General features: G+C 64.2%; 3 protein-coding genes across 3 annotated transcripts; 2 read left to right on the top strand and 1 right to left on the bottom strand.

Annotated features, from left to right (window-relative positions):
• Window positions 1-1,986: 1,986 nt before the first annotated feature.
• PLVAP (plasmalemma vesicle associated protein) lies at window positions 1,987-4,685 on the top strand. Its single transcript, XM_084276523.1, has 6 exons — window positions 1,987-2,365; window positions 2,735-2,825; window positions 3,009-3,592; window positions 3,887-4,010; window positions 4,127-4,202; window positions 4,301-4,685. Exons 1-6 carry the CDS (start codon window positions 1,988-1,990, stop codon window positions 4,305-4,307), a joined length of 1,260 nt encoding a protein of 419 aa, XP_084132649.1. The 5' UTR covers window position 1,987; the 3' UTR covers window positions 4,308-4,685.
• A 1,093-nt stretch (window positions 4,686-5,778) lies between these two features.
• GTPBP3 (GTP binding protein 3, mitochondrial) lies at window positions 5,779-8,635 on the bottom strand (the record flags this gene model as incomplete). Its single annotated transcript, XM_084276149.1, has 9 exons — window positions 5,779-6,119; window positions 6,221-6,499; window positions 6,608-6,773; window positions 6,881-7,024; window positions 7,117-7,189; window positions 7,299-7,501; window positions 7,609-7,695; window positions 7,872-8,110; window positions 8,598-8,635. The coding sequence occupies 9 exons, from the start codon at window positions 8,633-8,635 to the stop codon at window positions 5,888-5,890; spliced, it is 1,461 nt and encodes a 486-aa protein (XP_084132275.1). The 3' UTR covers window positions 5,779-5,887.
• Window positions 8,636-11,489: 2,854 nt separating this feature from the next.
• On the top strand, window positions 11,490-21,644 carry ANO8 (anoctamin 8; the record flags this gene model as incomplete). Its single annotated transcript, XM_084276352.1, has 18 exons — window positions 11,490-11,589; window positions 14,403-14,513; window positions 14,679-14,811; window positions 14,895-15,033; window positions 15,284-15,380; window positions 15,681-15,797; window positions 15,895-16,022; window positions 16,262-16,423; window positions 16,679-16,831; window positions 16,933-17,059; window positions 17,157-17,212; window positions 17,327-17,401; window positions 17,677-17,820; window positions 18,227-18,901; window positions 19,010-19,201; window positions 19,275-19,406; window positions 19,734-19,844; window positions 19,964-21,644. 18 exons carry the CDS (start codon window positions 11,490-11,492, stop codon window positions 20,639-20,641), a joined length of 3,330 nt encoding a protein of 1,109 aa, XP_084132478.1. The 3' UTR covers window positions 20,642-21,644.
• Between the last annotated feature and the right edge of the window lie 4,846 nt (window positions 21,645-26,490).

Raw genomic sequence — 26,490 nt, 5'->3', positions numbered from 1 at the left:
CCAGAGCATTAACCAGGCTCTGCTGTAACACTGCCAGCACCCTCGGTGGGGGAGACAGGGATACCCAGCCGGGGCCCTGGTGGGGAGGGGGCACAGGGCTCAGCAGCTGCTGCTGGTCTGCAGTTGCTTCCCAGCATCCGTGATCCGCTTTGAAGAAGGTTTCCAGGAAAGTTGCCGATTTTCCTGCTGCCAGCGCCACGGTATCCTGTGCAGAGGGCAGGCAGAGCACGCTCAGGCATCCGGCCTCCTCCTGCCTGCACTCCCCAGGAGGGATCATCCCCCCCCCCCCAAGACCATCCCCCCCCTGCCATGCCCTCCACTGCCCCCCCGGGGGGAGGAGTGTGTGGTGTGAGACGGGAGGCAGACATCTCTTTGGGATCCCTGGTGATCCCAGGGGGCTGCAGGGAGCCCTTGGGGTGGGTGCCAGAGGGAGCATCCCACCAGTGAAGCCACCGGCGTCCTGGGGTCAGGGGTCCAGCAGAACTGGGGGAAGCGTGAGTGTCATGGGGGGGGTGACTCACCGTTATTTGCAGCTCAGGAAGGAAACAGCAGTAGCTGAGAATGGATTTGGGACCGACCCCATCACCACCATCGCAGACACTTCCCACTCCCCAGGGACAGCGGCGCAGCCAGAAGGCAGGAAACAGCGAGCGGCTCGGGGTCAGCACCCGGTGCAGCCCCACACCTTGGCCCCCTCAGCCAACCCCCACCCCATCCCTGGCTGTGCATCCTGCAGAGCTGGAAGTGTGTGTGTGGGGGTGGTCCCAGGCACAGTCCTCCCCTCCATCACAGCCCAGGGTTCCAAGGGGATGGTCGTGGCCAGGGTCCAAGCATGGTTCAGCTCAGCACAGTCCTGGGGATGCTGGTCTGGCTGCCCAGATGCCTTGTTGATGGTCACTGGTGCTGAGGGTCCGACAGAAAGTATCCCCCCTCCCTCCAGTCCCTGCCATGGTGCTGCCTGCACCCAATGCAACCCCTTCTCCCTGCACAGAGGAGCACCCTCTGTGTTCCCAACCGTTGCCCTCCTGGGCTCCCCCCTCAGTCCAGTGCAGGGCCCAGAGGACCCCAGACTTGGGCTGAGACAGTGGAGGAGGCAGTGCACCCCAGCTCCTTCCCTCCGTGCTGTGCTGAGCCAGCGCAGCAGTGCTTGCAGTGCGGGGGCCACCCCTGCTCCACATGCTCTGCTGGGGCTCCCTCAGCAGCCTTGGGGTCCCAACGGTGCCATGAGTGGGCATGGAGAGGTCTGGATTTGCCCCTTGCTCCCCCCCACCTGCTCCTCCTTGCCCAGCAGAGATGTCCCCAGTGGGGGACAGAACCCATAGCATCTCCCCTGGGTCCCACGCATGGGTGACAACACCCATGGGTACTGTCAGCTGCAGGTTCCCACCAGTGGCTCCATCCCACAGCCCCACAGCCCCCTCCCCAGCCCACCAGCACCCTACCTGCAAGCCAGGGCCTGGCCGCATCCTTCCCCTGCCTGCAAGATGCCGGAGAGCAGACGTGGTGCATCAGTGCCAGCACCCCACCGGCCTGGCGCGCAGCGGGCGCTGGCAGGGACCCACTGCCCCATCGCGAGGACGTGGCCCCTGGACCCACCCGGGGTGCTGGGCGCAGGCAGTGGGCTCCTCCTCCAGCACCCCACCACCCAGAGTCTCCTTCCCTGGGGCATCCCCAATGCCCAACCGTGCCAGGAGTTATTTTGGGGTGAGAACTGGTCTCAGGAGAGAGCCAGGGCAGGGGGGGGGAGCAGGGTCCCAGGCTTCGCCCCCCGTCAGTTAGCAACCAGAAACAATAGTCCTCCTGCGAACAGAAGCTGCGTCATGATAACCCGGCGGGTTCAAGGCATCCGGAGAGGCAGGAAGGAGCCCAGCAGAAGGAAATATTAAACAGAGCAATATAAACACGCTGTCGGCAGCCAGCTCCGCCCCGGCGCGGCCCCCTTAGAAAGGGGGGTGCCGTGGGGTGGGGTGCGCAGAGCGTCGGTGGGATGGAGAAGAGCAGCTACGCCATGGCCAAGTTTGGTTTGGAAGCCAAGGAGGTGATACCCAAGCGGGACTGTGGGTTCTACGTGAAGTACATCTTCCTCTTCACCTCCCTCATCCAGTTCCTCATCATCCTGGGGCTGGTGCTGTTCATGGTGTACGGCAACGCGCAGGCGGGCACCGACACGCACCTCCGGCTGTTGGAGGACCAGCTGCAGGACCGCTACAACAAGATCATCACCCTGGGAGGGAGGAACATCAACCTGACCCGCACCCTCAACGCCACCCTCAAGGAAAAGCAAGGGCTACAGACCCTCCTCCAGAAGGTGCAACGGGACCTGGATAAGTGCAATAGCACCCAGACCCCCAACCCCATCCCCGAGGTAAGCTCCCCCTCACTCCTATGCCTGGAGCCAGCAGGGAGCTGGGACCTTGCTTCAGCCTCACAAGCTTCAGCATGGGGGGAGACAAGGATTGGGGGAGGAGGAGGGGTTCAGAGCTCACTGGTGATGCCGATGTGCTCTCCTTTAGTGCTGGGGAGGGGACTTTCCTTGCAGCTCTGGCATCTCAGAAGCAGCCCCTGGCTGAGTGGGTCCCAATCTTGCAGGCCCTCCTCCTCATCCCCCCCAGCCCCAGCCCTCAAACTCTCACTGCCACCCTAGGGCAGGGGGGTCAAGATGATGCTATTGGGTTGGGGGCGCTCCTTGCAGGATGATCTGATTCCCCCTTCCTTCTTCCTCCCTCCATCTCAGCTGCAGGACCTGAAGATCATCATCTCCTACCAGAAGACCAAGCTGGATGAGTGCCACATGACCATCAGCCTCATCAATGCTAGTTGCAACGGTAAGGGACACCCCCCTCCCACCCTCCTCGGGACCCCCCAGCAACCCCTGGGGACCCACCACAGCCTCTGCAAGGGCATCTAGGCAGGGCTGTCACCCTGAGGTCCAGTGTGAGAGATGTGGGGAGGGGGGGGAAACCACACCCCCCAACCCTGTGTTGTGCCCCCCCTCCCTCCCCATGCAGCCGACAAGGCGCTGCTACAGAGCCAGCTGGACCAGGCAGCCCTGGCCAAGAAGGACCTGGAAGAAAACTGCCGCAAGGCAAGCGCCACGCTGAGCAAAGCCACCCAGGAGCAGGAGAACTGCCAGCGGGACCTGCTCACCACCAAGACCATCTGCGAGTCCACCAAGACCAACTTGGAGCTGCAGAAGCACGAGTGCAGCTCCCTGAGGGCTGACATGAGCTACATCTTCCAGCGCATCAGGGACAGCGCCTACGGCTGCAGCAACATCCACGACCAGCTCTCCCTGCTGATGCAGCGCACGGAGGGGCTTTTCCTCTGGCAGCAGGAACGGGAGACCAAGTACGTGGGGAAAAGCGTCTGCGAGGTGACCCTGCTCCAGTGTAACCTCAACTGCTCCAAGGAGAAGCAGGTGCTGGAGAAGCGGCTGCAGGATGCTGAGAAGCAGGTGAAGGGTGGCCAGGAGGAGAAGAAGAAGCTGCTGACGGAGAAGGAGCAGCTTGGCAAGGAGCTGGAGGAGAAGGGCAAAGCCGCTGCGCAGGCTCAGTACTTGAAGGACCAGCTCAACATCTGCATGGGCTCCAGGGTGAGGGAATCCCCGGGCACCGGGGCTGAGCATGCACAGCTCTGCACACCCAGCTTTGCACACCCAGCTTTGCACACCCAGCTTGCTTTTGCACAAGCAATTCTGCACAACCCCTCCCCATGCCTGTTTCCTTTCACATGGGCACCTTTGCACACACGCTGCTGCGCGGCCGCGAGCACGCCCCGGGCAGGGACCAGGGACCTCGGCACGGAGGTGCCACGTTGAGCTGGGTGGCAGCGCCTGTGCTGACCATCCCCACCCACACTGACCATCCCCACCCGCTCTCCTCCCCAGATGGACACCTTATTCCACGCCACGGGCTCGCGGGTGCCGGGGAGCGCCGTGCGGCCGATATCCTTTGCCAGCACAGGCGCCTACGCTGATGCTCTGAGGAACCAGGGCATCTTTGGGAATATGGGTGAGTCCTGAAGGGGTGATGGCTTTGGGACCAGCCTCTCCACCCCAGGCATACTGGGGGCCACTGTCCCACCCAGTGCCCGTCACAGCTCAGCCCCCATTGCTCCATCCCACCAGGCAAAATCAACACGGAGGAGATCCAGCGGGCAGTGCAGAAGATCATAGACCAGTACACGTCCACCAAGAACCCCAGGTGAGAGGAGGGGGGGGTGTGGGAGACTACTGGGTTGAGGGTGTGAAGGGTGCTGGGGATACCAGGGGCAATCAGACCTGATCCTGCCCTCTCCACAGCGGCTAATGGCCAAGCAGTGCACAGCAACCAGGGGCGAAGGGCTGAAGGACAAGCCCAGGAGATGCTTCCCACAGCACAGACAGCAAACGCCAACTGGGATGGAGCATCTGGAGCTGCCACTACCCTCTCCCCACCAGCATGGTGGGGGCCAGGGCCACCACCCCCCCAACCCCTTCCCTGAGCCCCTGTGCTCATCCCTTCCTGGCCGCTTGTCTCCTCCCAACTTGTACCCAAACGCTTGGAGACACAGCTGTAAATACAGGCAGCCCTGAGCACCAACACAGCTCGCTGCATGTGTGCCTGGATGCCTGGGGCAGGGAGGGGTAGGGGGGTGGGTGGAGGGTGCATGCTGAGACAACAGATGGGACAGGGAGTGGAAACACTCCACCCCAGCTTCACATGGCCCTTTGAGGGGGCTGCAATAAGCCCCCACCCGAAATCCAGCCCTGGCAGGGCAGGGTAATCCCCAGCCACAGGCTTCCCCTCCTCCTCGCCCACGGGAAGCCTCCAGCCGCCCAGCCCCAGCAGCCCCATCCTGTCTGGGAGCCTCTCTGGCATGCCAGGCTGGGGGGCCGGGGCGCAGCAGCGGGTGCAGGGCTCAACAGCTGCCTCTTGCTGATTTATGACCCTGCTTCCTGCTCCTTCCTGTTGAAAGAGCCTTTCCTGCCCGTCCGGCTGCCTGCACGACATCCCCAGCCAGCACCTCGCCAGCAGCGTGCAATCCTCCCAGTGCGTCCCCATACCCCACCAGCACCCCCAGGTCCCATTCGGGTCCCCCAAACACCATCCCTCCCAGGATACAGGCAGCTGCATCCTTCCTGGGATACTGGCACAAGCCTCAGCTGCCCAAGGACGGGGACATGGCCAAGTCTCCCTGCCCCTGCACAGTCCCAGGGTGGGATTGGGGTGATGGAGGGGCTCCTCTGCCACCCCCCTTGCAGCCCAGCTGGGATGCAGGAGGACCTGTTCGCTGCCAGGGGATTTCCTGGAGATCCTCTATAAATAATCCTGGAACACAAGGTGCCTCTGGAGCCCCGGTCGGGGTGGGTGGGAGGGCAGGGGGTCCACAGAGAGCCCCCTCACCCTGCTTTGGGGTTGCAGATCCCACAGCTGCTGGTTGGGTGCAAGAGTTGGGGGGAGCCCACAGCTCTCCAGGCTGGGGCTGTACACTGGGGGTCCCAAGACACCCATGCTGTGTTCCCTGGGAAGGGGCACCATGCTGGACCCCACAGGGGTGCTAAGCCCTGCCCTGCCCCCACCATGGCGCAGAGAGGGAAGCCCCAGGAGAGGAAGTTTGGGGTGGCTTTTCCTTTCTAGCCTCTCACTTCTCCTCCTGGCCAGGAAACTGGGCCTTTCCCAGCGGACTTTCGCCTGCCTGGAGCTCAGGACACACTCCCACAGGCCAGGAAAGCACCACAGCCCAAGCACAGGGACAACAGAGCCCCGCAGCACCGGGGAGGGGGAAGGATGCCAGAGCTGCCGAAGGCACCACGGTTTAATCCCGGCACGGAGCCACCAGCTCCCCTGCCCACAAGTCCTCGAGGCCGGCGGCACGGCGGCTGGGAGCCCTTTCCTCGCCCTGCCCCTCACTTGCCCACGCAGAAGTCCCTGAAGATGATGTCGAGGATGTCCTCGGCGCCCACGTGGCCGGTGATGCGGCCCAGGTGCCGCCGCGCCAACCGCAGCCGCTCGGCCGCCAGCCCCAGGTCCCGGCGGCGCTCCGGCTCGTAGCGCGCCAGGGCGGCCACGCAGCCGCCCAGGTGGAGGCTGTGCCGGCTCTGCGTCAGGGTGGGCGAACCAGACAGGGGGTCTCCACACCTGGGGGAGGGGAATAAAGCAGCCTGGAGCACCCAGCCTGAGCCAGAACGGGGTGGCTGGGGTGTCCCCCCCTCCGCCACCCGCCGTACCCCGGCACTCACAGCTGTGCCAGTTGCTGCGCCAACAGCTCCAGGAGGTGGTCGAGCCCCTCGCCCGTCTGGCAGGAGAGGAGGGTGGTGGGGGGCAGGGAGTCCCTGCAGGCGCAGGTATCGCGAAGGGCCCCGCTGCCCCCCTGCAGCAGGTCAGCCTTGTTGAGCACCAGGATGCACGGAGGGGCAGTGGGGGGCAGCAGGGACCCCAGGGTAGCCCCCAGCCCAGCTGGCTCAGTGGGCACCGCTGCAGCATCCAGCACAGCCAGCACCAGGTCTGCTTGCCTCAGCCTGGGGGAAGGCAGCACGGTAGAGCAAGGGGCCACATCCTGCCACCCCCCAGCTCTTCCAGCCCTGGCAATGGGGGGGTATCCCCAGCCTGTCCCCTCCCAGCCTCACCGGTCCCGTGCACGGCTGACCCCCTCCTGTTCAACAGGGTCGGTGGCGTCACGGAGCCCAGCTGTGTCACTCAGCACCAGGGGGTAACCACCGATGTTCAGGGACACCTCCACCACGTCCCGCGTTGTCCCTGCCACTGGTGACACGATGGCTGCTGGACGCTGGCCTGAGGTGGGCAGGGGTGATGTGACATAGGGGATGATGCTGGGAACACCCCCCCACGCTCACGGCTGCTGTCCCTGGGGAAGGGCAGCCCCCCTGCACCCCACTCACACAGCAGGTTGAGCAGGCTGCTCTTGCCCACATTGGGGGGGCCAGCGATGACGGCACGGACACCCCCACGGAGCAGCTCCCCACGGCGCCCATCCCGCAGGTGGGAACCAATCTCCTGCTCCAGCGCCCGCACGGTGGCATCAACTGCGGGGAGAGAGCGGGAGGGGGGCTGAGGGGGGAGAGGATAGCAGGGATGGCGTGTCCCAGCCCTGCCTCCACACCCTGCCAGCCCTCACCTTGCGACAGGACCTCTTCCTCCACGTTGTCATCCTCACTGAAGTCAATGTAGGCTTCGAGGTGGGCGAGAGCCTAGGGACAAGGGGTGGGTGGTCAGTGGGGACAGCCCACCCCCGTATCCCCAAGCCACCAGGCACTGGTGGAGAAACACAGGTCCGAGCCTGGGCCCTGACACCCTTACCTGGGTGAGGGTCTCGCTCCAGCGCTGGTAGAGCCGTCCCAGCTCACCCTCCATCTGCCGCAGCGCCTGCCGGCGCTGGGCCTCCGTCTCTGCCCGGATCAGGTCCCCCAGCCCCTCAGCCGCCGTCAGGTCCAGCTTCCCGCGGTGGAAAGCTCGGCGCGTGAACTCCCCGGGCTCGGCGGGACGCAGCCCGGGCAGCCGCCCTGCCAGCCCCAGGGTGAGCCCCCTCCCCGAGCTGGGGGCACCCTCCAGCAGCCACCCAAAGGGCAGGATGTGAAGGGATGGGAGGAAGGATGGGGGGGAGCCTCACCCAGTGCCCGCAGCACCCCGCTCACCACCGCCGGCCCGCCATGCACGTGCAGCTCGGCGCAGTCCTCACCGGTGAAGCTCCGCGGGCCTGCGGAGCCAGGACACGGCTCAACCCACCGCCATGAGCCCCCCACCCTGAGATGGATCCAGCACACCCTGTCCCTTCCCCTCCCGTGGCAGGACGAACACCTCCAACCCCCAGGAGGCTTTGTGGGGAGGGTGGGGGGGCTTAGGAGAGACACCGAGACCCGACACCAACCCCACCTGGGAACCAGACGATGAGGCCGCGGTCCAGGGCTTCGGCAGTGACGGGGTCGTGGATGCGCCGCAGGGCCAGGACGCGGGGCGGGGGCAGCTCGGGGTGCCCGGTGAGACTCCGCAGGGCCCCGCGGCTGCCCGGCCCGCTGGTGCGGATAACGGCCACCCCGCACCGCCCGTGTCCCGAGGAGACGGCGAAGATGGTGTCCCCCCCCGCCGCGGAGCACAGGCGCTGCTGCTCCCACCTGCGATGGGGCAGAAGGGGTGCTTGGGGACCCTCCTGCCCCACACAGCCCAGACGGGGCACAGAGGGGTTTAGGGATGCACAACCCCCCCCCCTCACCCCGGGTTGGTCCCATCCCCACGCACCCCACAGCCCCAAGCGGGGTCCCACTGGGCGCTGGGGTGCAGACCCCTCCTCTGTCCCCAACAGCCCAGGGGTGCAGCCCTCCTTTCCGCAGCGTCCCCCGGGCAGCCAGGCAGGGGTGCGCCCCTCTCCCCCCCCCGCAGCCCCCCGGTCCCGAAGATGCAGCCCCCGCCCCGCACAGCCCCTCCGCTTTTGGGGCGCATCCCTCCACGTGCACCCCACTCGCCCTCCCCGGGCACCACTGCTACACCAGGCCACCCCCCTACACCCCTCCCCGCTCCTGTGCACACCCTCCCCAGCGCCCCCCCGCCCCGGGGAACCCCTCCCCGCCCCGGGGAACCCCCCCCTGCCCCCGGTGTCCCCACCTGCGCCCCGCCGCGCTCAGCGCCCGCCGCAGCGCCATGAGTGCGCCCCGCGCCCCGCCCACCCCTGGACGCCGATTGGTCAGCGCGCCGCCGAGGGGCGGGCTTTATACCGCGGATCCCGTTTCTGATTGGTCAGCAGCCCGGGTATGACGCTAGGCCGCCTGAAGCTCCCCAGGAGCCGGTTGTTTCCGCCCGGCGTCGGGCGCGGAGCTGAGGGAGGGTCCCCGCTGGTCCCTCCGCCCCCTCCCCGCGGGGCACCCTCCCTGGCCCCGCCGGGTAGGCAGGACGGCCGGGCTGCAGCCCCGCCACCCCGGTGTCCTGAGGCCCGGCGCTCCGGGTTCTGCCCCTGCGGGGTGCAGGCTGTGGGGGGCAGCGGGAGGACCCCCCGGGGGTCCCCCAGGTATCGCGATGCAGCCCCGCGGGAGCGGGGCCGGGCGGCAGCCGGACCCCCGCGACCCCCCCCTGCACCCTAAAACTAACTCTCAGCGCCAGAGGACCCTGACCACGGGGAGCAGCATCCGTGTCCCCCCCCCCCAACTCCCAGGGCAGAGCCCACCCTGCCTGGTCCCTGTCCCACCATCCCCTCTGCACCCACTGGCGTCTCCCTCGGGAGTGGGGGTCTCCTTGGCACCCACCCCAACACAGGCTGCCCAGGAGGGTTTGGGATTTTGGGGGAACCCTTGCTCTCCTCAGGGGGGGCTGGCCCTGCGCTGGGCACCCCCAGGCTCTGGGGCAGCTGAGCCCCAGCTCTGCACTCAGCCAGGTTGGAGCTGCTCTTCCCCCAGGGAACCCCCACCACGTTTGGGGAGGGTCTCACCCCACCAGGGGTGGCTGCGGCTGACCCCAGGCTGCAGGGTAGGGGGGTTCCCACAAGCTGTCCCCACAGCGTGTGCCAGGAAGGGCCCTCAGCCTCCTGCAGCCCCACTGCTCTGTGAACCATACAAATTCTCCCCAGGCAGCATCACGGTACTCGACCCCCATCGTGCTCCCCGACCCTGCCTAAGGATGGGGGACCCCATCCCTCCCCCAACCCATCCCTTCCTGCCAGGGCCTGAGGCTTGTTGGGGGGGCGGGGGGCAAAGGGTGGGGGGGATTTCAAAGCAGCCAGTGCACAGGGATTGAGATGCATGCAAGTAGGACAATGGGGTACCCCCTGCTTGGGCGGGGGGGGGGGGGAGGAGGGGGTCCTCTCATGGTCCCCACGTTCTCAGCTCAGTTTGCAGCGGTTTTGGGGCCTGGGGAAGGCTGCGGGCCGCTGCGGTGTTGGAGGGAGGGGGAACAGGGGGACAGCCACGCAGACAAAGGCGCTGGAGCAGGGAGGAGCAAGCAGCAGCATGGCCGGGATGCTGGCCAGGATGCTGTCAGGGATGCAGGCAGGGATGCAGGCAGGGATGCAGGCAGAGATGCAGGCAGAGATGCTGGAATCCCCGGGATGCTGGAGACCCGTTAATGTCACTACTGTGCAAAATCACTGCAGACACCCCCAGCCCCCCTGACACTCCCATGCTCCGGGGACCAGAGGAGGGGAGCCCAGAGGAGGAGATGCAGCAGAGAACACAGGTTCTGGGGATGGGGGTTCTCCCTGGGGGCTTCAAGGTCCTCGTGTGCCCACACCCCACACACCCCTGCAGTGTTCCAGTGTGACCAGACCGGCCCGGACTCCCTCCTCACCCTGGGGTGCAGAAGCTTCTTCTTGTGTATCCTCCTCCCCCCCCCAGCCCTGCCAATCCCCATCTCTGAGCAGCTCAGCCTTCCCCTCTGCCCCCACCCCGCCCTCCCCTCCAGCATCTGGCCGCAGAGGGGTCCCAGGAGGATCTAGTGGGGGGGTCTGGCAGAGTCCAGACCCCCCTGTGCGGGCGGTGGGGGGTATCCTGTGCCTGGCCAAGACGGGGCCGGTGGCCAGGCCTGGCCTGGGAGACGTGCCAGCCTGTGTGTCCCCCCCCTCCAGCTGCCGGCACAGAGATGCCGGAGGAGGGGACGGCTCCTTGTGGCACCGCTCATCAGGGCTGGCACCCAGCCCCTGCCCCAAAATAGCCGCGGGCGTGCGCCGGGCTGGGTGGGGGAGGCAGGCGGGACCTGGCACAGGGGTGTCTGTCGTGTTCCCCCCCACCACCCCCTACCCCTGTGCTGCCGGGGGAGGGGGGCTTTGCTCCGGCCGAGCCCCACGACCCTCCGGCCCTGGGGGTCCCCCACACGAGTGAGCAGGGACGGGTTGGCGAGGCCGGGGAAAGGGGGCGGGGGGGGGGGCTCCGAAAGGTCACGAAGGCAGCGTGCAACCCCGCTCGGGTTACCCCCACTCCACCCCCCCCGGGAGCTCCAGGGAACAGTCTGACCCGCGGGGCTGGGCGCCGTGCCGGGACGAGGGGGTACGGAGAAGGGCGGGGGGGGGGGGGGGGATGCGTCAGAGTCCCGGGGCAGGGAGGGTTTGGGGGGATGGGGGATGGAGGGGGCAGCCCCGATGGGGCGGGGGGTCGCTGGGGATGTGGGGCAGCCTCGGAAGGGGTCTGGGGGGGGGGGGGGCAGCTCTGGTGGTGGGCAGGGCAGAGGGGGGGGATGGAGATGTAAATAGAGGGGGGGGCATTCTGGAGCCATGCAAGGCCGGCAGCTGGCACGCTGCGTACCCCCCCGGCGGGGCGGGGGGACCACCCCACGGGGCGCGGCCGGACACGCGTGGCCGGTGCGGGGAGACGGCGGCCAACCAGACAATTAAAGGGGCCGGGAGCGCGGCGCTCCGCTCCGCCGCCTTTGTCCCTCCTCCCGCCCGGCGGCGGCGGCGGCGGCGGCGGCGGCGGCTCGGGCGGCACCGGCGGCATCAGCGGCACCGGCCCGGAGCCGCGGTAGCGGCCCCCATGCACCGGCCCCCGCCGCCGAGCCGCCGCCGAGCCCCGCACCATGCCCGAGCCGCCGGTGGCAGCGCAGGACGGAGACCGGCCCCGGCGGGCCCCGGGCGGAGAGGACCGAGCGGAACCGGCGGCCCCGACCGGCGTCCTGGGTAAGGTGGCACCGGGGCGGGAGCGGCCCCCGGGGTCGGGGTCGCGGGCGGCGGCTGCAAGGCCGGGGGGGTGGGAGGGGGGGGGTGGGGTGGGGGGGCAGCTCCCTGCGGCTGGATGCGGATGTCGGCGGTGCTCGGCCGGGATGCGGCTCCCCGGGGACCGGGTCGAGGGGGGGGCTCCGTGCTCCCGGTGGGGCCGTGAGCACCCTCCGGGAGAGCTCCGTGCGCCCCCCCGGACAGCTCCGCGCCCCCTCCTCACCTCCCCCCTGCTTGTCCCGTCTGTGCACCCCCAGGGGGGTCTGTGGTCCTCCGGGGATTGCGGCCGTGTGTGTGTCCCCCCCACCCCCCGCCCCGGGACTGGTCCGTGCCCCCCTGGATGGGGTCTGCGCACAGGTCTGTGTCCCCGAGAATGCACCAGCGACCTCCCCCCGTTGTCACCACCAGGCCACGCAGCTCCCCCCAGGAAGATCTGTTTACCCCCCCTCCCACCCTGGGACAGGCTCATACCCCCCCCACCACCGGTTCCATACCCCCCCAGGACAGAGCCAGGCAGCAAGTGCAAGATGGGAGCTTTGATTTGGGGGTCCCCCAGCTTGGGTTGGGGTTTCCCCCCCAAGCCTGGCCCTGGCACCAGGTGCCATCCCCGTGGCCATGGCAGGATGGGGGTCCCCAGGGCGAGGCAGCGCAGGCAGGGCTGCTGCCTGCGGGGAGAGTGACCCACTTTGTGTCCTCCCGGGACGCGGTCGCCCGTGGCAGGCGGCATCGCTGCTCCCCCAAATGTCTCCTCCCCGGTGGCCCAGGCTCGGCTCGGCGGCGGGGCAGCGGGTGGCGTGCCCGTCACCGGCACGCTGCAGCTCCCGTGACCTTATCCCAGAGACACAAGGTGAGCGGCACGGCCACGGTGTGCTGGGGGGCGTGGGTGGCCGTGGGACACAGGTCTTGTGCGTGGGGCAGGATGATGCGGGGCTCCATCCCCACCCTCCAGCCCAGAGGACCCCCTCGTGTGGGTTTGGTGATGGCACCGGGTGCTGGGAGGGGGCTGGGGGGCCGCTCTCATGGGCAGTGGGATGAGAAGGACCCTGTGGCTGGAGCGGGGCAAAGGTAGGGTCCAGCACCCCATGGCCAGCTGGGGGTTTGGGGGTGGCAAAAGCGGCGCTGGGGACCCCTCCACACCTCGGCCACGTCTTTTCCTGTGACCTTGGGCAGGAAAACCCCCTCCTGCACCCTGAGCCAAGGACTCGTGGTGAGTGACCACCCCATATCCTGCCCCTGGTTTGCACGCTGCCGCACACGCGTGTCCGAGCTCTGCCGGCCGCTGCGGCCCGGCTGTGCCCGCTGGCTGGGCCCCCCCGCTGTGCCCCCACCCCGCTGCCCACGCTGCCGGCTGGGCTACGCCGCTGCTGGCAGGGCGTAAATAATTCAGGGTGGGTGAACTCACCCTGCCAGCGTCGCCTGAGCCGCCGCAGCCAGCACCGGCACCCACCCCAGCACCCCGGCGCTGGGCCCGACATGGGGGATGTGCCCCAGGGTGCAGGATCGGCCCCTCTCCGGGGGTGGTGGCTGGCTGGCAGCCTGGCACCGTCCCCAGCTTTCGCCCACGGTGCCAGGACAGGGAGGCCTTTCAGAGCCTGGCGCCGCAGCCCCTTCCCGACGGCAGCTCAGGCAATGAGTTTGTCAGGTCTCAGCCCAGCTGGTTGCTGGGGGTGGGGGGGGGAGAAGGGGACAGGGATGGGGAATTGCTCCGCTGCCCCAGTCCAGGGGGGTCCAGGTGTGCCCGGAACTGGGGTGCGTCCCCTGGGATGAGCTGCCGGGGCAGGTTTGGTATTTCCTGTGTTTTGGAGCGGCAGGTTCCCGGTGTGAGCAGCGCTTCCGGAGCCCGGGGACCTTCCCAGCCCTGGGGCTGCCCGAGAGGCCCTGACATCCCCCTGGGCATCAGTCCACCCGCCCTGTCCTGATTCTACTGCCCTGGCTCAGGAGGGGAAACTGAGGCAGGGTGTTAGCTGAGCATTCTGCCAGTGTGGGGCAGGGAGAAATGGGGTCTCATGGGGGACCCCCCTCTCTCCAGCACAATCGAGGCCCCCTGTTCTGCCAGCCCTACCGGCTCTGGGCAGCATTTTGGGATGAGGCTGGTACCCATCCACCCTGAGAGGCGCAATGGGGATGCTGGGCACAGGGACTGCACTGTCCCCATGGCATGGACACCCCGCAGCAGGACAGGGGCTGTGTCCCTGTGCAGGACCCAGCCAGGCAGTGACAAGGGGACCCTGGGGACCGTCCCCATCCTGCCTCCCCGCAGCAGAGCGGGGCCTCCCCGGGTTTCCATGGATACCAGCTGCTTTTTTCGCTCTCCCCATTTTTCCTGCGGTTTCCCATCTCCCGGAGCCACAGCCCTCCTGGATCCCCAGCCAAGGGGCTGCGGGCAGAGGTGAGCGGCTGGGGGGGTAGGAGGGGCTGCAGGGGGGCATCCTAGGGCATCCTGCAGTGGCCAGCACCCCAGGGGTGCCAGGACGTGCCACCGGCCCCTCCCCAGCAGCTGTCAGGGCCTTTTTGGGCACCCCGAGCTATCGGAGGAGAAACCTGAGCCACAGCCAGCGTCACCACCAGCGGGGCCGTGACCTGCTGCCACCGCCGCTGCTGGGGACGGCCACTGCCGGTGACGCGCCGGGGGTCCCCGCATCCAACCCCCGCGCCGGGGGCTGAGTCGTGGCTGTTTCGGGCTCCGGTTCCCAGGGCTTGGTGTGGGGGATTCCCTGTGGGGTCCTGTGGCCACTCACACCTCCCTCCCTCCATCTCTCCCTCCCTCCCTCTGGCAGATAAACTCTTTGGGAAGCGACTGCTCCAGGCCGGGCGTTACATCATGTCCCACAAGGCCTGGATGAAGACGGTGCCCACGGAGAACTGCGACGTGCTCATGACCTTCCCAGGTAGGGGGATGTCTGGGGGTACCCAGGGCAGGGGCTGGGGCTGGCAGTGCCGGCGTGGAGCACCAGGCTGGCAGCATGGAGGATGTGGTGAGGGATGGGGTCTGGGGGAGGGCTGTGCCAGGAGACGTGGGCACCCCAGTCCCTGCCACGGTGCTGCCCACGCAGACACCACTGATGACCACACGCTGCTCTGGCTCCTGAACCACATCCGCCTCGGCATCCCCGAGCTCATCGTCCAGGTCCGGCACCACAAGCACACCCGTGTCTACGCCTTCTTCGTCACCGCCACCTACGAGAGGTAGCGTCCCCCAGCTGCCTCCCCAGCCCCCCCCACCGCATCCCCCGCCGTCCCCCAGCCCCCGTGTCCCCCTCTCCCTGCAGTTTGCTGCGTGGTGCTGATGAGATCGGGCTGCGGAAGCCGGTGAAAACCGAATTTGGTGGTGGCATGAGGAGCTTCTCCTGTGAGGAGGATTACATCTACGAGAACATTGAGAATGAGCTTTACTTCTTCACCTCTCAGGTGGGATGTGGGGGGATGCGGGGCGGTGGGGACCTGGGGCAGGGTCCTTTCCCCCACCCAGTGAAAAGGGGATCAGGGAGCCCCAGCCCAGTTGGGGACTGATCCAGCCATCCCCCAAGCTGGGATAAGGAGGGTCTGGGGAGGGGACCGGACAAGAACAAGGGCTGGGGACGTGGTGGTGGCAGGAGGTGGGTTGGAGGCCGGGCAGTGGGACCGTCACCCCGCTCTCAACTGCTCTGCGGTGCCGCAGGAACGGCAAAACATCATCAGGTACTGGCTGGAGAACCTGCGTGCCAAGCAGGGCGAGTCGCTGCACAACATCCACTTCCTGGAGGGACAGCCCATCAGTGAGTATGGCACAGCACCCTCCCCCTGCCCAGCACATGCCTGACCTGTGCCAGAGGACGTGAGCCCAGCGAGGGTCCCCCCTCAGCGCCTGTCCCCGTCCCCAGGGCTCTGTGCCGCACGGGGCAGTGGCTGTGCCACGCTCTGGCTGGGCAGCGCCGGGGTTTGGCACAGAGCCCTGACGTGCCACAGCCACCCCAAACCCCACCGTGCCAGGGCCATGCGGGGACACGCATAGGGACACCGGGGTGGGCTGGCAGCGTCCCCACAGCCCGTCCCTCACCCCGTGCCCCGCGGCGCAGTCCCGGAGCTGGCGGCCCGCGGCGTCATCCAGCAGGTCTTCCCACTGCACGAGCAGAGGATCCTCAAGCGGCTCATGAAGTCCTGGGTGCAGGCGGTCTGCGAAGCCCAACCGCTCGGTGAGGTGCCGGGGTGGGGTGGGTGGGCTGGGAAGGGCGGGGGGGGTCTGGAGGATCCCAGCCCCACTCATGCCCTCCCCCCCCTTGGCCCCCGTAGATGAGATCTGTGACTATTTTGGGGTGAAAATTGCCATGTACTTCGCCTGGCTGGGTTTCTACACCTCAGCCATGGTGTACCCCGCTGTCTTTGGCTCCATCCTCTACACCTTCACTGAGAGTGACCAGGTGAGAAGGGCTGGGAAATGGGGTAAGTCCTGATGTTTGGGGGACCCTGGGGGGAGTTCCCACCCCTCCTTGCTCCAGCTCTTCCCAATGAGGCTTTAATGCTCTAATTGAGGCTGAGCTGGGATGCTCCCAAGCCCGTGGTGGTGGGGGCCAGGGCAGCATCATGCAGCTCCCCAGGGCTGGGGGGTTGTCAGGCATGGGAGAGGACCCCTGTGCAGTTGGTGGCATCTGTCCCACAGACCAGCCAGGACATCTGCTGCGTGGTGTTCGCCATCTTCAACGTCATCTGGGCCACCCTCTTCCTTGAGGAGTGGAAGCGCCGCGGGGCCGAGTTCGCCTACAAATGGGGGACCTTGGACACCCCAGCCGAATCCATCGAGGAACCCCGGCCCCAGTTCCGGGTGAGCCCTGGGGAGGGGGTGCCCATGTTTGTGGGGGGTATCCCTGGGGCTGGGGTCCACCTGAGCAGCCTACCCCCCCCACCCCGACCCCAATGAGCCACCAGGGCTCAGTGCAGAGACCCAGTGCCTTCGTGACACCCCCTTCCCCTGCACCCCAAGGGGGTCTGCGCTGGGTCCCACCAGTGCTGTGGTCACAGAGGGGCTTCCCACCATGGGAAAGTCACCCACTGCTGTCCCCCCCCCTCAACCCCCCAGGGCATTAAGAGAATCAGCCCCGTGACCAGCGCAGAGGAGTTTTACTACCCACCCTGGAAACGGCTGCTCTTCCAGTGCCTGGTCAGCCTCCCCGTCTGCCTCACCTGCCTCTCCTTTGTCTTCCTCCTCATGCTGGGCTGCTTCCAGCTCCAGGTGGGTCCTCATCGGGCTTGTGCCGGGTTGCCAGCCCCTCTATCCATATCCCCATCCTTGTCCCCCCATCCCTGGTCTCATCCCTATCCCCATCCCCGCAGGAGTTTGTGCTGAGCATCCAGGAGCTGCCCCGGATCATCCGCTTCCTCCCCAAAATCGTCCTGGCCGTCATCGTCACCGCCTGCGACGAGGTTTACAAGAAGATTGCGTACTGGCTGAATGACATGGGTGTGTGGGGGTGGCACCCAGGGGTGCTCCCAGAGTGGGGGGGGGGGGGGGGAGTGGGACACCCCCCCCCGACCCCCCTCCCTCCTCTGCTTTGCAGAGAACTATCGCCTGCAGAGTGCCTACGAGAAACACCTCATCATCAAAATCGTCCTGGTGAGGGGGCACGGGCAGCCCCGGGGGGGGACACAGAGTGGTTGGGGGTGTCCCAGCAGCCACCCTGCGCTCACACCAACCCCCTCCCCACCTTCCCCCCCCCCCCTTCTGCAGTTTCAGTTTGTAAATTCATACCTGAGTCTTTTCTACATCGGTTTCTACCTCAAAGACATGGAGCGGCTGAAGGAGGTAAGGGGCTGTGCCGGCGGTGGCGGGGCTGGCCTGAGCCCCGCCCCGGTGTCACCCAGACAGACGGACAGACGTCCTCATGTCCTCGACCCACCCGTGCCACCGATTCCCCCCCCCTCACCCTCCCCCGGGGGCCGGTGTCCCCACGTGCCCCCCGCCGCAGTCCCTGGCTGCTGCTCTCCTGGGTCGGAGGCTGCGCCGGATCCCCAGCTCCTGGTCCTGCTCACGGTCTCTCTCTGTCTGTCTGTCTGTCTGTTCTTCTGTCCCTTCCGCAGCTCCTGCTCATCTTCTCTCTCTCCCAAAGCCTCGTGCGTCAGCTCAAAGAGGCTCTCCTTCCCTTCATCCTCCTCCACCTCCACCTCTCTCTCATCTTCTTTAAGGGCCTCCTGGGCTTTTGCTGGAGACTGGGAGTATCCAAAGTAGGAGCGGGGAGGATGGGGGGCCGGGCATCCACCTGCACCCTACCCCGGGACCTCTCCACTGTCCCCAGGAGGGAGACGGGTGTCCCTAACCCCGGCTCTGCTCCAGCTGGCAGTGGAACGTGTGGCCACAGCACCACAAGGTCCCATCCCATCAGCTGTCACCAACTGGGGGTGGTGGTGGGGTCACAGGATGGGGGGTGGGGGGGGTGGATACCTGACACGGGGTTTGGGTGTCCCACTCTGCCAGCACAGCCACAGGGAGGAGCAGGGACCCGGCGGGGGTCTGGTGATGGGGGGGTGCAGGGATGCAGGCACTCCCCCTCTCCGTGTGATGTCATGAGTGTGCCCCCTCACACCCCCCCCAGCCCTGTGACAGCGTGGGCTCCGTGTCCCCCCCACGCAGATGCTGGCCACGCTGCTCATCACCCGCCAGTTCCTGCAGAACGTCAGGGAGGTGTCACAGCCCCACCTGTACCGGCGGCTGCGCCGGGGGGACCTCAGCCTCCACAGCCTCCGCCAGCTCAGCCACGCAGTCCTCCGCCTGCTCGCCCCCCGCCGCCACCCCCCGGTACCCCCCGAGGGGCTGCGTGGGGAGAAGAAGTGTCTGAATGGGGGTTGCGGGGTGCCGGAGGAAGAGGAGGAGGAGGAAGAGCGTCACGAGTCGGATTCGGAGGAGGAGAGCGCCCTGGATTGCGGGTTGAAGCTGAAGAAGGTGAGCTTCATCGAGAAGGCGGAGCGGCGTGGCGGGGAGCCTGGCGGCCCTGAGGAGGAGAGCTTCCTGGAGGAGGGCAGCCCCACCATGGTGGAGAAGGGCATGGACCCCAGCTCCGTCTTCGAGCTGTGCGAGGATGAGGAGGAGGCCGAAGGTCCCCCTGGCAGCCCGGTGAAGGCGGCGGACCCGGCAGTGGTCCCACGGGCCGGCCGGAGGAGGCGGGTGGCTGAAGGCCGGGAGGAGGAGGAGGATGGTGAGGAGGAAGGGCGGAAGCGCAACCGAGCGTCGTGGATCGACCCGCCGGAGGAGGACTACTCCACGCAGCTGACACAGGCAGAGGTGGAGAGCTGCATGAAGAAGTATGAGGTGAGCGGTCCCGGAGGGGGACGCAGGGCTGGTGAGGTGCAGTGTAACCTCCCCTCAGCCCCATTGCAACGCGCTCCTCCTCCTCTTCCTCCTCATCTTCCTCCCCAGGACACCTTCCAGGACTACCAGGAGATGTTCATCCAGTTCGGTTACGTGGTGCTCTTCTCCTCTGCCTTCCCCCTGGCTGCCATGTGTGCCCTGGTGAACAACGTCATCGAGATCCGGAGTGACGCCTTCAAGCTGTGCACGGGGCTCCAGCGGCCCTTCGGCCAGCGGGTCGAGAGCATCGGGCAGTGGCAGGTGGGTTGGGGGGAGCTTGGAGGGGTGGTCCCGGCTTCCCAGGGGCTCATTCCTGGCACCATCGCTCTTGCAGAAGGTGATGGAGGCCATGGGTGTCCTGGCCATCGTGGTTAATTGCTACCTGATCGCCCAGTGCGGGCAGCTCCAGCGCCTCTTCCCCTGGCTCAGCCCCGAGGGAGCCATCATCTCCGTGGTGGTGCTGGAGGTACTGGGCTCATGCCTGCTCTGTGGCTGTCTGTCACTGTGGGGGTCTCCTGGGGCGTGATGGGGCATTGGGGCTTAGGCAGCCAAGGGCTCCTGCAGACTGCTCCCCACCCCACAAATGTGTTCCCACCCCTAAGCCTTCCGCTGCAGCCCCAGGCAGTGGGTGCTGCCAGGCAGTGCCATGGTGCCCAGAATCCCCATGGATGTTATTGTGGGGTGTCTCTGCTCTCCCCTTTCCCCACCATCCCTTGTGGGGTGCATTTTGGGAGGGGACAGTAGTGCCTGTGGGGCTGGGGTAGGGTTACTCATCCCATGCTCCTCCCTGCAGCACTTTGCCCTGTTCCTGAAGTACATTATCCAAGTGGCCATCCCTGACATCCCAGCCTGGGTGGCCGAGGAGATGGCCAAGCTGGAGTACCAGCGCCGCGAGGCCTTCAAGGTAGGCGATGCCGTGGTGGGACCACCCCCCACCCGCCATAGAGCCGGGACACCCTGTCCCTGTGGCCGGTGGGGGGTCCCCAGGGCATCTGGGGGCTGACACAGTTTCTCTGTCGGCAGAAGCACGAGCGGCAGGCGCAGCACCACTTCCAGCAGCAGCAGCGGCGCAAGCGGGAGGAAGAGGAGCGGCAGCGGCATGCCGAGTACCAGGCTCGGAAGGAGCGCGAGTCCAGCCGCGACGAGGCCAAGCCCGAGGCTGCCGGGCAGGACCCGGCTCATGAGAAGAGCCAGAGCAAAGGGAAGGGCTCCGGGGGCTCCTCACATGGCTCTGACAAGCCCAAGCGACCCAGCTCACTCCTGGCCACCAACAACGTGATGAAGCTGAAGCAGATCATCCCTTTGCAGGGCAAGTTCCTCTCCGGGGGGGCTGGAACCGGCAGCACCACCACTGCCAGGTCCCCCCAGTCCCCCACTGGCAGTGAGAACAAGCTGCCCGGCTTCCTCAGCTTCAAGTTCCTGAAATCCCCTGAGACTAAGCGGGACACGGGGACCGAGAAGGTTCAGTCGCCCACCAAGCCATTCAACCCCGGCAAGCTCTTCAACTTTGGCAAGTCCGAAGGGGCTGGGGGCAACGGTGCTGCAGCCACCGCCTCACCCCAACCCCGGCCCGGCCCTTCAGTGGACGCAGGCGAGCGGCCGGTCTCCAGCAAGTCCCATCTCAATGGTGTGCCAGAGGAGGGAAGCCGAGAGGAGCCAGAGAGCCGGGCAGAGGAGGAGAGCGGCGGCTATAAACTGTAACCGGAGCTTTTGGGGGAGCAGGAGCGAGCGGCACTGCCCATTCCCCCCTTCGGGCAGCCAAGGACATTGTCACCCTCTCGCCTCCCCTTGCCATCCCCAGCCACAGGAAGCAGAGGGCTGGGCTGAGCTTTTTGAGGGGGGGCTGGAGCTGGCTCTGCGCTCTGCACCATCCCCCTCTGCCGCGACCCCTCGTGTCCCTTCGGCCCCTCCGCTGGGATCCACCCTATGCCCTGGCTGGGCTCTGGCTGCATCCTGCACCAAGGACGCCTGAGCACAGCGCCGTCAGGGTGAGCAGCAGCGGGGTCCGGCCATGGTTTTGGCTCAGAGCAGGTTTCCCTCCCGTGCCCCTTCACATGCTCGCTGAAGGGAGGCATCCCGCTCTGGCTCTGCGCCGTGAGCCTGGCATCCCGGCTGCCGGCACCAAGGAATCGGTGCGAGGAGATGCTGCGGTCCAGCCCAAGGAGACACAGGGGAACTCGGCGCTGCCAGACCCACCAGGACCATCCCACCGGCCTCGGTGCTGCGTCTCTGACCATGTGGGAGCAGGGCCAAGAGGAGCCCGATTCACCCGTGCCTACAGCCTCTGCCGTACAGCCATCACCCGGGTCCTGCGCCAGCACCGTGCCCTGCTCCATCCTGCTCCTGGCAGCCTCTGCCTGGGGTCTTGCCCAGCACCAGGCTCTTTTCCTGCCCAAAAACCAGATGGCTGTGAGGGAGGGGAGGGGGCAAACAGTGAGCAACACCCCATGCATGGGCAGCATTTCTTGCACTAAACCCGAAAACAAAACCCAACGTGAGCGACTCTTCCCCTTCTTCGCCCGCCGGCTCGAGGCGGCGGCGGAGACCAGGGCTGGCCATGGTCAGCAGCCCAGCGACTGCTGTGCCAGCCAGGACAGCCCCTGCCCCTCTCCCCTTTCTTATTCTGTGGGATTATTTCGCAATAAGGGCATGCAGGGAGCCCAGGAAAAAGGACCGGGGTTTGGGAGGGGGGTAAACACAAGCTCTGCACAAGGGCAGGGTTGGGGTGGGGTGGTGGGTGGGGGGTGGTGGGAGCAGCTTCGCTTCTGCTGGGGCGATGGCTTCGCTGTTGCTGGATCTAGGCTTAGTGCTTTAAGAGCCGCCATCCTCGCTCCGGCTGCGCGGAGAAGGGGCTGCCATCAGGCTGCTCCTCACTTTTCAGCAGCTCTGCTTGGGGCTGCTTTGCTTTAGGGGCCAAGATGGGGCAGTAACACCCCAAAGCAGCACCCACAGGTGCCTGGGGTGGGCACAGCCAGCCCCTCCAGCTCCCTCCTGCCCCTCGCCAACCAGCTCTGCTCTCTGCCCACCAACCATTTCCAAAGCAAGCAGGGGAGAGGTGGGGAGGGGGGGCGGGGGGGGGAGGCTGCAGGGCAGCCACCCCATCACTGTGCCTGCTCCAGGCCCAGGTGGTCAGGTGGGGGCTGCACGCCCCTCCCTCCCCAAGGCCTGAGCTGTAGAAGACGTCAGGTTGTTGGATTTTTTTTCCCCCACCCTCTTTCCCTGCATCACCGAAGTTGTTTTGGGTCTTTGAATCAAGCCATTTTACTGAGCAATAAGGGCAGGAGAGGGCGATGGCTCCGTCTGCTGGGAGCCAAGGGGCTACCAATGCTCCAGCAGGGGCAGGGAGATGCTCTCCAGGGCCAAGGGCACTGTGTCCCCCCTGCCAGAGTGGGACAAGATGCTGGGGACAGCCCTGAGCTTTGCTGTGCCCAGGACACCAAGCTCCCCAGAGAGCTCTCTTCTCCCCAGGGCATAGTGGGCTGCTGGTCCCCACTTGCCCTCCCACGCCAGCCAGGAGCAGAGGAAAGGTTTCTGGGGCAAAGGCATGGAAAAGGGAGTGCTGGGAAACTAGGGCACGTGGGTCCTGGGCAATCCAGTGAGACCAGCACCGTGCCCCAGAGAGGCAGCACCACATCAAATGGTGGCAGAAGCCTCCAGCCTGGCTGGGGGCATCCCAGGTAACCCAAACCTCCTCAGCACCCTGCCTGCACCCTCCCCAGCTCAGCCCATGGCTCCCTGCCTGCAGGGAGGGACATGGGAAGGGATGGGGAGTGCTCTCCCTCTCCCTGTTGTATTTCCTTTTGCTGCTGGGGGCTGGGGGGGGGTGGTCCAGCTTTCATCTCCACCCCTCCTAAACACACAAGCGGGCTTAAGAGAAGTTTGTTTTAGCCCATTTCCCTCCTGGTACCATCTCTCCCCTCGCTGGGGAGGGCAGGGCCCTGCTGCTGCCCAGACCCTGCAGTCCAGGGCATTTTTAAACATTTCTCTACACCAAGTATTTCTACCTGTCTGGTATCTCCAGCTTCCAGGCACTTACCAGACAAAGGAGGGAAGAGTTCAGTTGTTTTGGTTTTGTTTCTCTTGGGTTTGGGTTTTGGTTGTTTTATTTTTTCTCCTTGCAGTGTTTTCTTTCTTTAGAAATTAAAAGAAATGAAGGGGGTTAATTTATTTCTTTTTAATTTATTTTGTCATATTTTTGTAAAACCTGCAGAAATGCAATAAAAATATATTTCAACAAGCCTGAGGCTTGGGCTAAATTCTTGCCCTCTGGGGTTTGCATGGTGTGGGGGGGCTCAGGGGAGAGGTCTCAGGTCCCCTGTGCTCTGGGACAGATTGTCAGATAGAAGAAGAACAAAGAAAGTGATAACCCTCTAAATTCTGCAAATTTATTATACACAGTATCAAACATGGAATAGTTTAAAGAAAGAAAACTGAAATGATCCAATGGGCATGACATGGAGCTGACAGTGCTTACAGTCACCCCACGAGGGCAGCCCTCCCACCAACATGCAGCTTCCCAAGGAAAACACACCTTCTCCCAGCCCCATGAGACTGTTTCTGCAGGAGGAGGAAAATTCAGGGTGCAGAGACAGGTTGGGAGTTCCACAGACTCACAGGCTTCACGCTGAGCTGCAGAGAAACAAACCAGCCCAGGCTGGCAAGTGCTGCAGGGACCAGAGGGCTCGGAGATGCTCTTGGACAGTCACTGCGGTGTGGGACTGGCTGAGCATGGGGTGGTTTAATTAAAGTACCCAATAAGGCTCATTAATGGCAGGCTGATTAATGAGAAATGAATGTGTTTGGCAATCAGTATGGTTGGAGCACGGACAAGGAGGTGACTCAGCTCTGGGGTTTCACGTCGCTTCTTACAACGAGGGATTGGTCACCCCACTCACCCCTCTGTGTCCCCCTGTCCCCCAGAGCCACCGCCTGGCCCCTGCCCTTCGTCCTGCTCACACACACCACTGACCAAAGCAAGGGGAGAGAAGGTGACCTGGTTGATACCCCACACCTCAGAGCAAAGCAGAAGCAGGGCCCATCCCAGGGATCACAGCACTGCCATAGCAATGAGCAGCCCGCAGGCACGAGCCGCCCTGGGGATGCTCACGGAGCTGAACCGGACTCGCCGCGGGTCGGTGGGCAGATGAAGTTTGCTTTGGGCACAAGGACCTTCAAAGCAGAGGTCTAGGAGGAGCAGCACCCATTGCCACCCTCCCTGCAGCAAGGCAAGAGAGCAGACAGGGAGCTGCAGGAAGCCACAGGCAGCTGCCCACCCTGTTGCCCCCCCACCCCGACTCAGCCACTCACCTCCCACGTGAAAACAAATAACAATTAAGAAATCAGGTCACATTTCACCATCTCTCCCCTTCCATCTCTCTCCTGCTGAACATACTTGCAGGTTTACATCAGAAAAACCTGGAACTCTACCACCCCAAAGGTCAAAGCCACCCAGACCCTTGCCAAAACAATGTTTGATTCCTACAACAGCCCAGTTCTAAACTCACACACATGGGGAGCCTCAGTTCTTCTTGTGGGGACACACTAGGAGAGGTTTTGCCTTTTAAAACCAGTCACAGAGTTAAAGAGAAGATGAAAGCCATCCTTTTGCTCCCTCTTTTCAGTTACCAAGACACCCCCCCTTTGCCACAGGGAGGGTGCAGCCTTCTCAGTAACTCCTCAGTTTCCCCTCACAGTTAAAATCCCCAAACCACAAGGTTCTACAATTCCTATCTCCCAAGTCATCCCAAGCCAGTACACCAGTAGGCTGCTGGTGCTGGGCGTCTTGCCAGGGCTAAGGAAACAAGTCACATCTATCAGAACGAGTCAAAAAACTTGTCCTCTTACAGTGAAATGCATCTGAAGGCATCCTCTTAATGAAATATAACTAAAAACTTCTTGTCCACCCTAAATACTCCTGTGTTGAAGAGTTTAAAGCCACAAGAGTCCTGGTGCAGGCTGCATCACAGGCTCCAGCAGACAGGGAGCCCAGCAGCTCCCTCCCTCCTCCTCCCTTGGTCTGGATTTCCAGCCTGTGGCTCACTGGCTTTTATATAGCTCCATGTGGGTTTGAGACTTGCAAACTCCCCAAGTTCTGCTAACAGCCTTCTGCAGCTCTGCCACACAGAACCAAACCTGACCTTTCCCAGGTTTATGGGCTGGAGGGAACCCCAGGAAGTGGCCTCCAGCTTCCAGCTCGAAGCACAGGCAACGCTGGTTGCTCAGGGTAGTTACAGGCTCAGGAAGCTCCCAAGGACAGAGAACTGGGAACACCTTGTAAGCTGAACACACCAACGTTACCTGAGCAGAGACACTGTGACCAAATAACCTGAGCAGCAAAGCCCAGGAGCCACCCACCAGTGCAAACACACTGGGGCACTGCTGCTCAGCCACAGTGACCAGTCCCCTCTGCTGTAAACTCATGGAACATGTGAAAATCCATCCCTTCTTCCAACGTTTGCCCACCCCTACCTCTTCAGTGAGAAGGTTTTTGACTATTTCTCCCCCCCCAAAAAATAAAAAGTGATCACATACATACTGATATCATGAATTAACCTAAAGGAAACTTTAGTTTCCCTGCACATCTGCCACTGGGCTAAGTTTAATGCTAGAAAAAGGCAGTGCCTAACGTTTAAACATCCTAAACATGCCCAGCATACATCAAATTGTGTTGGGCATAAGCTCCAGTGCTGTTTAGGACAGGACAGTCTGCTGGAAGAGGCTGCTCTCTGCAGCCCCCAACTGCAAGAAATCTTACTGCTGCTTTGACTTTTGAGTGAAGATGCACTTTTCAACTAAAAAAAAAAAGCCAAAAAATTCCCATCTCTGACAAATATCTCAAGTTTTTATGGAAAAGCCCCAAACCTACAGTAACAAACAATAAAAATACCACTATGCAGCCAGGTACAAAAAACCCCTGAGGGTCACTAAGTCTCAGTCACTGTGTAACAAGAGAATTGGAAGTCAGAGGAGCTTGGTATTGTATAAACAGTGCTGTCAGTAAACCCCCAGGGTCTGGGGTTTTCAATAGGTTTTGTTGCTGTTTTCAATGCACTAAGGCACCAGGAGGTCACAGTTAGGCAAAGATCTTCCAACCCTGACACATTTGCCATGCACAGGGTTACAGAGAAGTGAATTTAGGAGTGAAAAGCAAGAGCTGGAGGAGCTGCCTGCAGCAGCACAGAGAGCAGACAGAGGAGGAAGAGAGCTCTGGCTTCAGCTGGGCTGTATCAGAAATCCACTGTCTGTACACAAAACTAAACCAAACAACCCAAAACCCAACCAACCAACCAACCAGGGACACTACGTCATGCCCCTTTGAAGACTTGTTTCTGCATCACTTCAGAACTACTTTAAAAGGCAACTTTAACCTCCTAAAAATACCTGAAATATGTCAAAAACTCCCATCACCAACAAGGTAATTTCTTTTAAAAGACACGGAGGGAACAAAGACAGGGGGTTACAACAGGAAGGAACTGCCAACTCTCTTTAATAGTACATCACTCTGTCTAGCAGAGAAGTCAGCAAAGCTCAAACCTTGCCATACCAATCAA

The sequence above is a fragment of the Gallinula chloropus genome, assembly GCF_964237585.1.
Source record: "Gallinula chloropus genome assembly, chromosome: 28".
Classification (NCBI taxonomy): Eukaryota; Metazoa; Chordata; class Aves; order Gruiformes; family Rallidae; genus Gallinula; species Gallinula chloropus.
Note: the sequence above shows the minus strand (reverse complement) of the source record. Positions and strands in the feature narration are given on the sequence as shown.